This window comes from Bos grunniens, chromosome 6 (assembly GCF_055505025.1).
Source record: "Bos grunniens cultivar Pamir isolate PY7600 chromosome 6, Bosgru_T2T1.0, whole genome shotgun sequence".
In the NCBI taxonomy this organism is placed as follows: Eukaryota; Metazoa; Chordata; class Mammalia; order Artiodactyla; family Bovidae; genus Bos; species Bos grunniens.
The window spans coordinates 61,875,011-61,886,339 of record NC_141170.1 but is presented as its reverse complement, the minus strand read 5'-3'; the positions used below and the strand labels follow the sequence as shown (position 1 = coordinate 61,886,339).

Here is an 11,329-nt window from a genome sequence, read left to right as displayed (position 1 = left end):
AATAGACATACTACATTCATAACCTCTTCCAGAGAGCCCAGTCCAAACCTCCTGGGACATCAGGAGAGCTTTCAGACAGTTCCCCTTCCTGCTGGAGAATGTCCCCACCTGGGAGTAATGAGGCTGGAGAGAGGAAGGAGATAAATTGCTAAATGGAAATCAGTTGAATGAATACGTGGGCATGTTCAAGGTCTCTTTATTGGTTTCATCAAATTATTACAAAGTAAGAACTGCTGTCTGCCCTCAGGTTCTCAGTACTGAAGAGGCAGCCTTAAAAACCTAGAGACACAATTCTTCAAAATGGTTACCCCGAAAGTGTGTGTTGGTGCTGCGGTGGGGGTAACAAAAGGCAGCGGTGCGTAGGACTTCACTGCCACCAGCAGGGGCCAGAAGTGCATGTCAGGAGCTGCCTACAGCAGAAGCCCCAGGCCAAAGGCTAAAACTGGCAGCTGAGGCTGTCTTCACCCCGTGCCCACCCGCCCCTTCCACAATCTCAAAGATTTGGAAAAGCTGTTCTTCCTCTCTAAAACACAGTTGTTCCTGCCTTAAAGCTCAACATCAGGGGTTTGGAGATCAAACTCCAGTTAAGGTTCCAAAAACACCCTCCTCCCTTACCCCACCTCACAATCCCACTTCCTGCGTGCCCTGGGATTTGCAGTATTTTGAAGGTGCAGTGGAGTGTGGCCCAGAGATGGCAATTTTAGGTTCAGTCCCTTTGCATCCCATGTCATCCCTTGCACTGTCCACCTCACGCCCCGACCCCTGGTTTACAGCCCCGCAACCGCTCTGGCCGTGTTAGATCCGCTTCAGGTAAACCCAACTCACGCTCTGCACGGACTTGGAAAAGCTGCCCTATGCCAACTCTGATCTCTCGCACCTTGCGCCAATCTGCGGCCACCTGCACTTTGCGGGACGTTGCGCTGGGAGGCGCTCCCCGGAGTCCGCACTAGCCTGCGGTGCCCAGGCGCGCGCCATGCCGCGCGGGACTCCCGGCATCCAGCCTCCCTTCCGGCGGGTCCCGGAGCCTCGGCTCTGGAGGAATGGCCGGGGAATGCGCCGGGGCGGGGGCAGGAAGGACCCCCCTGGAGCCTTAGAGACCTCGGGAGGACTCCCCGCGGAGATCAGCTCTAGGAAGGGTTCCGTGACCACGCGGCGAGGAGCACGTGAGCAGCGCTGCTTTGCTATAAGAACCCCCGCTCTGCTGCGCGAGGGGAGCGAGCGGAGCGGCAGGACGCGGCCACCTGCGCCAATAAAAAGGGCGACGGTGATACTCCCTCCAGGACACCCCAGACGGTCCCAAGTTTTGGTGCTTAGGACCCTGGAGGTCCGGGCTCCGCGGTGCGTCTAACTTTGAGGCGAAATTCCCAGCACTTAGGCAAAAACGCGCAGACACCAGCACGCGTGCGTTTTTGAAGATGCTCAGAGCTTGTTTGACCTCTAGTAGAGTTAGAGGAGGAGTAGCAGAAACCCTGAGCTAATTTCTCGTCCTCCACTGAGCAGGCAGCTAGGAGCGCCCGGGCTCGCCTTCAGAGAAGCTCGGGAGATCCCTAGCGGCCCGAGACCCCCGGCGCCCCAGCCGCCCTTTAATTAAGTCGCAGGATGTTCCTGCGCCCCGCCGGAGGCAGCTGGCGGTAAACTCCAGACGCCTTTTGTAGATAAAGTTTGGTCCGCTCTACTTGCCGGCTCCATCCCGGCCGCGTTGTCCGCCCCCTCCTCCTGCAACGGGCGCGGGCGGGGAGATGGCCGCGGGCTCGGCGACCGGCGCGGGCGCTTCCCGGCGCAAAGGGGCGCCGCGCGCGTAGCCGCCGCCACGCTGACCTCCAGCTCCCTCCTGCTACTGCGCTAAGCCGGGGCAGCGAGCGAAGGCGAACGCCCAGAGGGGCCGGAGGCGGCGGCGAGAGGAGCCAGAGGGTCCATATGGCCTCTCTCCGCCGGCCGGTGGTGTGCGCCACGGAGCTCTCCCGCGGCCCCTCGGGTTCGGAGCGGCTCTGAGCGGCGCCGCCTGCGGGAATCTACCTAGCCGTTCCGCGGAGCCGCGGGCAGTAACCCGAGAGCAGGAGTCGGCATCTATTCCTCTCTAAGGGCGATGTGGCCGGCCGGCGCGGGCACCAAGCTGCCCTGTCCCCGGGACTCTGCGCTCCGGCGGGCGGCTTTCTCCGGGAACCTCACCGCCCTGCCTTCTCACCTCGTGCCAGCCGGCCGTAGCGTCCGGGTCTTCATCAGCGCCAACCCCGAAGGTATGTCCCTCGCTTGCTCTTGTCCGTCTGCGCGGCGGGAGCCGAGAAAGTGCCAGGGCACAAGCGGGTACACCGGGCGTCCCCCGCGCTCCCTGCCTCTGGACCGCACCGAGGCTGACCTGAGCGCGTGGGAATTTCATTAGAATCACTTTTCTCCTTCCCTTGCTCGTTTCTTCTGCTTGCTGACTTTGCCTGGGGTGTCCATTTCTCGCCCCCTGCATTATTTCTGCCGGTCGGTCTAAGAAATATCGGAGAAATTAACAGACGCTTCTGGAAGCTTCATCCTGCCACCCAACCCCCACCTCGTATTTCTTCCCTTCAGCGGTTTCTTCTCTGAGGTTATAAACGCAAATAAATTTTCTCGGCCCCGCGACAGATTCCTGAATGGGGGCACCCTCCTTAGCCACTTGTTAAGGCCGAGGCGAAGTGGGAGCATAGGATTCTCTGAGCCTCGCCTTCTGCCGGTGTGCTAGTGGTGCCTTTGGTCTTGAGGGTCAGAGGAGACCCTGGCGAACCCAAGATCTGCGGAGATCTTGGGGAAATGTGCTGTGCGGTCCCGAAAACAGGCTGGCGCTCAGCCCGGCGCTGGTTTCAAGGTGGAGCGTTCAGGATGAGCTCATCTCTATGGCTGGCTCTTAGGCTGGATCGTCCCGGTCTAGAACTTGGCCTTCTCAGTCGTGTTCCTGCTAAGGTCTGGGCACCTGGTAGCTGTTAAATGAAAACTTGTTGATTTATTACATTCACGAGCCACAGCGACTGAGCCCTGCGTCGTCAGTTTCTCGCTCCTGCTCATCCTGTGCCTTTCTGTTCTCAGTCCTAAATGTTAACTTTTATTCTCAGTAAGTGAAGAAAAGGTAGGATGCATTTGACTTGGACCAGATAAAACTGTAACTTGCTCTTTTCTAGAAAACTAAATGTTTGACCCTAAGATGAGATTATAGAAGACTTAAATAGACGTTTGTTATCAGAAACTTACTTTTGCTGCACTCTATCAAGCCTTGGGTCTGACAAGTAAAGAGGAAAAAAAAAGTTATTCAGTCATTGGATAGAATCATCATTTGTGAAAGCCCAAGACTCTGGTTGCTTGTGAAAAGCATTCAGAGGACCAATAAAAAATATCTTTCAAAAAAGTTGTTTCAAAAAACACTAGAAGCAATTTCGGGTGAAGTCCGAATTATGAAAAGAGGATTGGGAAAAGAATCATATAGATAACCCACAGTGATGAGTATTAGAAAAGCTGTGCACTCATCAGAGAGGGTGTGAATGGTCGTTTATCAGTTTACAACTGTGTTTCACGGAACTCAATAATTAAGGTGGCTTTAGGGCAGCTGCAGTACATTGTTTAAAATTCCTGTCATTTGAAATATGTCTTACAGGATTTTTTACTTAAATCTGGAAAGAGAAAACTGGAGCTGTGTAACCTGTTGCAGGATCTAAGAAAATCTGCAACTTAAGTGTTTCCGTGTTGTTTTTAAAGTTTTCGAGAAAATATCATTTTCCTGAGCTAAAAAAAAAAAAAGCCACTCATGAGACAAGTTGAAATGTGCTGATGTAAAACCAACTAAGTAACATTTTTCTTTAAACAAGTTGTTTTTAAAGTACAATGAAAGTCTGTTAATGTCATCAGTAGTTTGCCTTTCTTTAAATTTGTAAAAATAATTCTAGGATAAACAATGATAGTGAATTTTTATCAAATAAGATTAATATCGAATTAATAGTCACCATTAATGCTATTTTTCTTAAGCCTGTACACATGATTCTGTTAATTTTGAAGTTTCTTGAAATAGAAACTTTAGTGTGTATTAATCTTAGGACAGCAAACAAGAGGGAGGGGTGGATCTTGCCTTCTGGTCACTGAGCTGGGCAACTTGCACATTTATCTTACAAGACCAGAAATGTGAATCTTACCCTGAGAAATTGCAATAGCGGTAGGACTTCAAGTTTTATCCCAGAAGGAGAGCCCAGGGTATATTAAATAGAAAAGATGGAGATGGGTATTTTTTTTTTTTTTTAAGAGCCTGAACATGAGGCTTTGCAATCTCCGTAAATGCTCTGTCCAAGACAGCACTTTACTGCAAGATCTTTATGGATATGACTCAGGAAGCAAATGGTTGTGTTTTGGTGTGATCCAATATTAGATTGTTGGCCAATACTCAAGAGCCTCTCCACTGTCAAATTAAGACAGAGAATATTATCTCATGCTTTCCTTTACCAGCGGAAATCCAATTTATGCTCTAGATAAAAGCTTGTCTGTGAGCTCATAGCAGTTTAAGAATCCAGCAAGGGTCTCCCTTTGATTGCTTTACAAGGCTTGTGTGGCATTTCCCTATCAGTACTTAAAATAATACATGTCTTTAGAACATAGATTGGCTCATTCAGGTTTTGCTCTCAAACACCATCAAAGGATGGTGGACAAGAGGGTGTTCTTCCTATTTTACAGATGAGAAAACAGAGGCACCAGGTTAAACTAGCAGAATGAAATAAGCCAAAGCCTGCAGGGTACTCTTTGGCCCAGCCTAGATTCGTGTCCAATTTCTATAAATATCTACACTCATATGAACAAGAAAATCAGCTGGCTGTAGTCAGTAATTCTGGTCTTCCTCTTGAAGCCTGACAGCCCCAAGAAGCTGAATAGCAGGAAGGGACCATGGTTGCCCTGACCCACTGTACCCCCATGAAAAGGTAGCTTTACAAGCATTCAAGGAAATTTCAAGATTTTTTTAATTCTAATGGACATATTCCTGTTCAGAAGTATATCTACATCTGACTTGTTCTCACCATATGATAGACACTGGGTAAGAACCAGCATGAGGGAGGCTGTAACTGTCCCCAATTCTCCTACGTGGATGGGTTTTGGATCTCATCTAGTCCCACCTCCCACCAATGTAGCTGTCCCATCTGTGGCATCTTTATTAATCCTTAGAATTTTTCTAGTCATTTAGTCACTGTCTCTCTGCCAGAATGGCACTTATACCTCCTTGGAACAGTGATTCTAAAACACATAAAAATTCTCCAGTGTGATTATTCTGGATTGAATTGTCCATGAAGATGTGGAGAAGAGGAGCCTTCACAGCTCTCTCCCTATGATTGAAATTTGAGAGGCCTGTTAAATAATACTCCTCTTCTCTGCTTCAAGTCTTACCCAAGGCTCCTTTTCATACAAGGACATTAATCTCATATTGGGGACCCCACTTTCATGATCTGAGCTAAACCTGATTACCTCCCAAAGGCCTCACTTCCAGTTATCAAATTGAGGGTCAGGGCTTCACCATATGAACTGGGGGGAGGGGTGGGGACAAACATTCAAGTCTTTGCCCCTGATCCCTCAAATTCATGTCCTCTTTACATGCCAAGTACATTATTCCATCCCAAAGCTGCAAACAGTAGCATTAACTCTGAAGTCCAAAGTCTCATCTAAATGATTTGTGGGTGAGACTCCAGATAGGATTCATCCTGAAACAAAATTCCCCTCCAGCTGTGAAGCTGTTAGATGAGTTATGTGCTTCCAAATACACAACGAGGAGCCAGGTGTAGGATATAGCTTCTCATTCCAGAAGGGAGAAACTAGAGCAGTAGGAAAGAAGGGACAAAGGGTTCCATGCAAGTCCAAAGGAACCTATTATACAGAGTGAAGTAAGCCAGAAAGAAAAACACCAATACAGTATACTAACGCATATATATGGAATTTAGAAAGATGGTAACAATAACCCTGTGTATGAGACAGCAAAAGAGACACTGATGTATAGATCAGTCTTATGGACTCTGTGGGAGAGGGAGAGGGTGGGGAGATTTGGGAGAATAGCATTGAAACATGTATAATATCATGTATGAAACAAGTCGCCAGTCCAGGTTCGATGCACGGTACTGGATGCTTGGGGCTGGTGCACTGGGACGACCCAGAGGGATGGTATGGGGAGGGAGGACGGTGGAGGGTTCAGGATGGGGAACACAGGTATACCTGTGGCGGATTCATTTCAATATTTGGCAAAACTAATACAATATTGTAAAGTTTAAAAATAAAATTAAAAAAAAAAGCTTAGGGTCAGAGAAAACCATAAAAATGAGGAACTAAAATGTCAAACTAAAAAAAAAAAAAAACCCAGCAAGGCAAATACCATTAGGTCTTGTGGCTCTAGAATATTCCTTTTTGGATTGATGCTTTGCCTTCTGGACCCACTAGAGTGTTTGTCTCTCCTCTTATGTCTGCAAGGAAGGAGTCACCCACCAAAGTCCCAGGAGGCCCTGCCCCCAAGGCTTTGGGCAGAGGCCACCTCTCCTATTGAACTCCAGGTGATGCCATCCCTCAGCTTTGAAACCAAGGAAGCAGCCCTGATGCTCTCTGAATCTTTGGGGTCATTCTTCCTCTGTCTCGAAGAATAACCCATGTTCACAGGCAGAAGCCCTGTGGTCCAGTCCTGTAGGTCTGACAGCTTTCCTTTCTGTCATCCTGTCTCCACCAGTTCACACTGGCCATGCTTCTGCCAGGGGAGGGGCCCATGGTTCACACCCATCCTCATTTCTTTACCAAATGGTTGTGTGACCACACCCTTACTGTGCTTTTCAGAGCATACCTCCACATATTTTTGCAATATGGATAGGCTGAGAGCTTTCAAGATCATCAAGTTCTGATTCCCTTTTACTTAACAAAATTAGTTCTTTAGTTCATCTCTTTCTCATTTTACTATAAACAAACCAAGGTACTCCTGCAAAACTTTCTTAAAAATCTCCTTAGCTAACTATATGTTTCATTGGTTCTACTTTCATTGGTTCTACTTTGTCTTCCACAAAACACTAGAATATTGTTCAGCCAAGTTCTTTGCTATAACAATAACTTTTCCTCCATTGCCCAAAACTTGTTCCTCATTTCTGTATCCTCCCAAGAAGGCCTTTGAAGGCCTTTGTCATCCATAGTCTGGTGATGATTATTTATGTGTTCTCTGAATAGCTGTCACTCCAACTCTCCTTTTTCTGAGCCTCACCAGAGTCCCCTTTATCAGTCCCTCATGGCATTCTTGGCTTTTTCTAGTGCACACCTCAAAACTCTTCCAGCTTCTACCCTGTTCCAGAGTTGCTTCTCCATTCTTAGATATTTGTTACAGCAGCACACCACTTGTTGGTGCCAGAGGTCTCTTAATTTCCTAGGGTTGCCGTAACAAATTACCGCAGATTGGACTTTAAATAACACAAATCTACAGTCTTATGATTCTGAAGTCTGGAGCCTGAAATCAAGCTGTTGGCAGGGCTGTGCTCCCACGGGAAGGCTCTGGGGAAGAACCTTTCTCTGCCTCTTTCTACTTTCATGCCAATCCTTGGTGTCCCCTGGCTTGTGGCTTTCTCTCTCCAGTGTGTGCCTTGTCCTCATATGGTAGAAAGAGAACTTTTATGTCTCTTTTTCTAAGGCTAAGAATCCCGTCTTATGACCTCATCTAATTATCTCACAAAGGCTTCGCCCCAAAATATCATATTGGGGGTTAGGACTTCAACATGTGAATTTTGGGAGACACAGCCCTTAGTCAATAATACGTAAAATGTAAAGCTGAAGAAAAACCAAAAACTTGCCTTTGTTACTAATAAAAGCTGAAGCAGGCCAATGCTCCTTATCTGTGATCCTTTGAGCCAGATGTGATTTTACAATTCCACATTTTTTAGATTTAGGGCAAAAATGGTACATATATTGTTACTAATATCCTATAACCAGATACGAATGTGTTTATAAGAAAACATGACTAAGTGCTATACCGTAGAACTTTCTGCAATGCTGAGGGTCTTATCTGTATTATCCTATGTGAGAGCACTAGTTACATATGGCTATTGAGCTTTTGAAACTTGGCTAGTATGATTAAGAGTCTGAATTTTTAATGTCATTTCATAGTAACTGACTTAAATTTGAATAGACTCGTGTGGCTATTGGCTACTATATTGGACACAAAGCTCTAAGAGGGGTAATAAGAACTATAAGTGGCTTCATCTTCATAAGGTTGGGTTTTGCCACCAGGAGTCAGGTCACTTCAAGTTTTGCTGCCAAATGAATTAAGGAAAATTTTGTTTTTGATTCTTGGGGGATTTTGTCATTTCAAATAAGGGCTGTGGATCTTTATTGGGAAATATAGCTTTTAACTTTAGGCAAGTGGGTTTCCCAGTACTGAGCCTCTGAACTGTACAGACTAAGTAAGTCACTACAGCGATGGACAGACCAGACTCTCCCCTCCCCCACCATGGACAGAGCTGACCCCTTAAAATGTATGATATGGAGGAGCTGAGAATGACAGGTTTGCTTACAAGAGAGAAAGAAGGGGCTGGGTTATTTGTGCCCAAATTTTCCTTCCAAATGCAGCCATCAGATAAAGACACTTCTCCCCGAGGGATAAATGCCAGCCCTATTCAGGGCTACTAGTGGATCCCTCTGTGTGTCAAGAGACATCTGCAGTGGAGACAGAGCTATCTCTAGCACCTTTTTTTGTTCATCCCCCCACTCCCACACAAACACTGATCATCTTTGAAGGTTGTACACAATGTTAATGATAAGAACCTGAGCCCATCCCCACTTAGGTTTTTTACTTGACTTGTCTTTGCATCTTTCCTGACTCTCTTCTCCATTTCTTTTTAAAAAATAATTTTATTTATTTATTTTTGGCTGTGCTGGGTCTTCACTGCTGCACGGGATTTTCTCTAGCTGGGGTGAGTAGGGACTCCTCTCTAGTTGTGATGTGCGGGCCTCTCATGGCGGTGGCGTCTCTTGTTGCAGAGCATGGGCTCTAGGGTGTTTGGGCTTCAGCACTTGCAACACCTGGGCTCATTAATTGTGCATTTCAGTAGTTTGGTGCATGGGCTTAGTTCTTCCAGAGCATGTGGAATCTTCCAGGACCAGGGATCGAACTCGTGTCTCTGTATCGGTAGGTGGATTCTTCGCCACAGAGCCCTCTTCCCCATTCCTTTGGAATCTTATATAGGAAACCTTATTCTCCAGTTGGCAGAAGTCAAAATAACAAGAGATCTATTCCCTACAGCTGCTGCAGCCAGTGGCCATTGACCTTAACTTGTGTTCTCAGACAAGAGGCAGAAAGATATGCATCAAGAAAACCACAAGAAATTTGTGAATATTCTTCACCATGGTTCTTCTTTCTTTTCCTACAATGCTAATTTCCAAGCTCCATAATTTTTTCATTGTTTTATGAGTTATTGAAAAAAATACAGTTAGGCACAATAAGAAGTGTGTTATATATACACACATACACGCTTTTGATAGGCTGAAACATCTTTCAAAATTAAGAGTCTTAAATGAGAATATTGCAAACTGCTATTTTACAATAAATGCACACAAGATGTTTATAATAAATGAGTTCTAAAATTTTAATAGTTGAATCTTCTGGTCCTTCAGCAAACATTTTTCAGGCAGGAGAGACTACAGATGGCTTAGTGGTAAAGAATCCACCTGCCATGTAGGAGATGGGGGTTCAGTCCCTGGGCTGGGAGGATACTTTAGAGGTGGAAGTGGCAACCTACTCCAGTATTCTTGCCTCGGAATTCCCATGGACAGAGGAGCCTGGTGGGCTATAGTCCATGGGGTCACAAAAGTTGGATATGACTTAGGACTAAACAACAATAACAGACTTGAGAGCCAGACTAGCTGGGATTTACCCTTCCTCAATGCACCATTTAATGAAGTGATTTCTTAAGCAAGTTGTTTAACGTCTTTGTTCTCAGTTTCATAATCTCTGAAAGAGAACTCTGCCTAAGAGGGTTATTGAGTAGTTGAAATAAGCTAATAGATGTAACTCACTTAGAACAGTGCTGGACACTTGTTAAGCATTATTTGCTGTTATTCTCTTTAAGTTTCCACTGTGATCCAGATACCGTGTGGGTATGGAGGTGCCGAGAGGAACAAGGAATTAAGGAATGCCATCTGCCGAGGCATCAGTCAGAACTCAGCAGTAAAAATGAAGAGCATTCCAGATATGTTCAGGAACTAGATGTTTCCCCCAAAGCATTGTAAGGGTCAGAGAAGTGAAAGTCAGGGGCACTATTGGGCATTTAGGTCACATTGCCAAAGCTGTCACCCAGAGGACAGGAGAATGTAGAAGCCACTGCCAGTCTGCACCGCTGGAGACTGGGAAGCTGGCTGGTTTCTCCAAGTACCCTTATCTGCTGAACCTGCATGTCAGCCACCACAGCTGGTGACAGAAGAACCTCTTGGCTTCCCTAGCCCTCCAGATCTCACACAGATGTGTCCCCCTGGCCGAGCGGGATTACCTGTGGACCCTGGCAGCAGGTGTGACCAGGAACCTCTAGGCTTCCAGCCGCTGTGCCCCAAGGGAGAGGGTGAAAGGCGTGGTAATGGATCCTCAACCCCAAGAAACAGTATCTGGCAAGAAGCAGTTACATGCACTCGTTTGCTTCCACAGCCAGTAGGTGTTCACAGAGCACCCACTCCCTATGGGTGCTGTTCTGGTGCTAAGAATACAACAGTAACAAAACAGGCCAGGTCTCTGCTCTCACAGAATTTACGTGAATGATAAAAATATATGTGATGAGCACAGAGCTAAAATATGAGCAGAGAAGTGAAAAGACACTGAGGAGTAAGCCAGCTTGGGGCTCAAGAGTGAGGGTTTGGGAGGGCTCTCCAGAGGAAGGAGTAGAGCCAGGATGTAGAAACTTCTACAGGATAATTGAACCTGAGGCAAAGAGGTGGGAGATCTCTACAGGGAATAAAGAGGGATAATCTTGATTATTCCACAAAGAGCTTTTCTCCTTTTGAATAAGAGTGGAGCTGATGTATTGAGGTGATGGTATTTTTTGTCCTTTGAAAGTGGCTCATTTAGAATGACACTGAATGGAAAGTGTGACTTGGGCCATATAGGTACTCTGTATACAAATAGACCGTGATTTTATGATTTAATAGGACTTCTTGGTGGCTCAGACAGTGAAGAATCTGCCTTCAATGCAGGAGACCCAGGTTCCATCCCTGGGTTGGGAAGATTCTCTGCAGAAGGGAATGGCAATCCACTCCAATATTGGGCCGTATAGGTACTCTGTATACAAATAGATTATGACTTTATGGTTTAACAAATCATCTGTGCATGCTGCGTGCATAT

General features: G+C 46.4%; 1 protein-coding gene across 4 annotated transcripts in view; it reads left to right on the top strand.

Annotated features, from left to right (window-relative positions):
• The first annotated feature begins 1,020 nt into the window (after positions 1 to 1,020).
• The window catches only part of LOC147370825 (NACHT and WD repeat domain-containing protein 2-like), a 126,956-nt gene continuing 116,647 nt past the window's right edge, over positions 1,021 to 11,329 (top strand). For 2 of the 4 annotated variants that reach the window (XM_086406184.1, XM_086406185.1), the window contains exon 1: positions 1,529 to 2,237. In XM_086406184.1, coding sequence (XP_086262310.1) covers positions 2,087 to 2,237 — 151 coding nt within the window. In that variant the 5' untranslated portion in view covers positions 1,529 to 2,086. Of the gene's footprint in view, positions 2,238 to 11,329 lie in introns of all 4 variants that reach the window. The other 2 variants (XM_086406183.1, XM_086406186.1) reach the window with 2 other exon arrangements.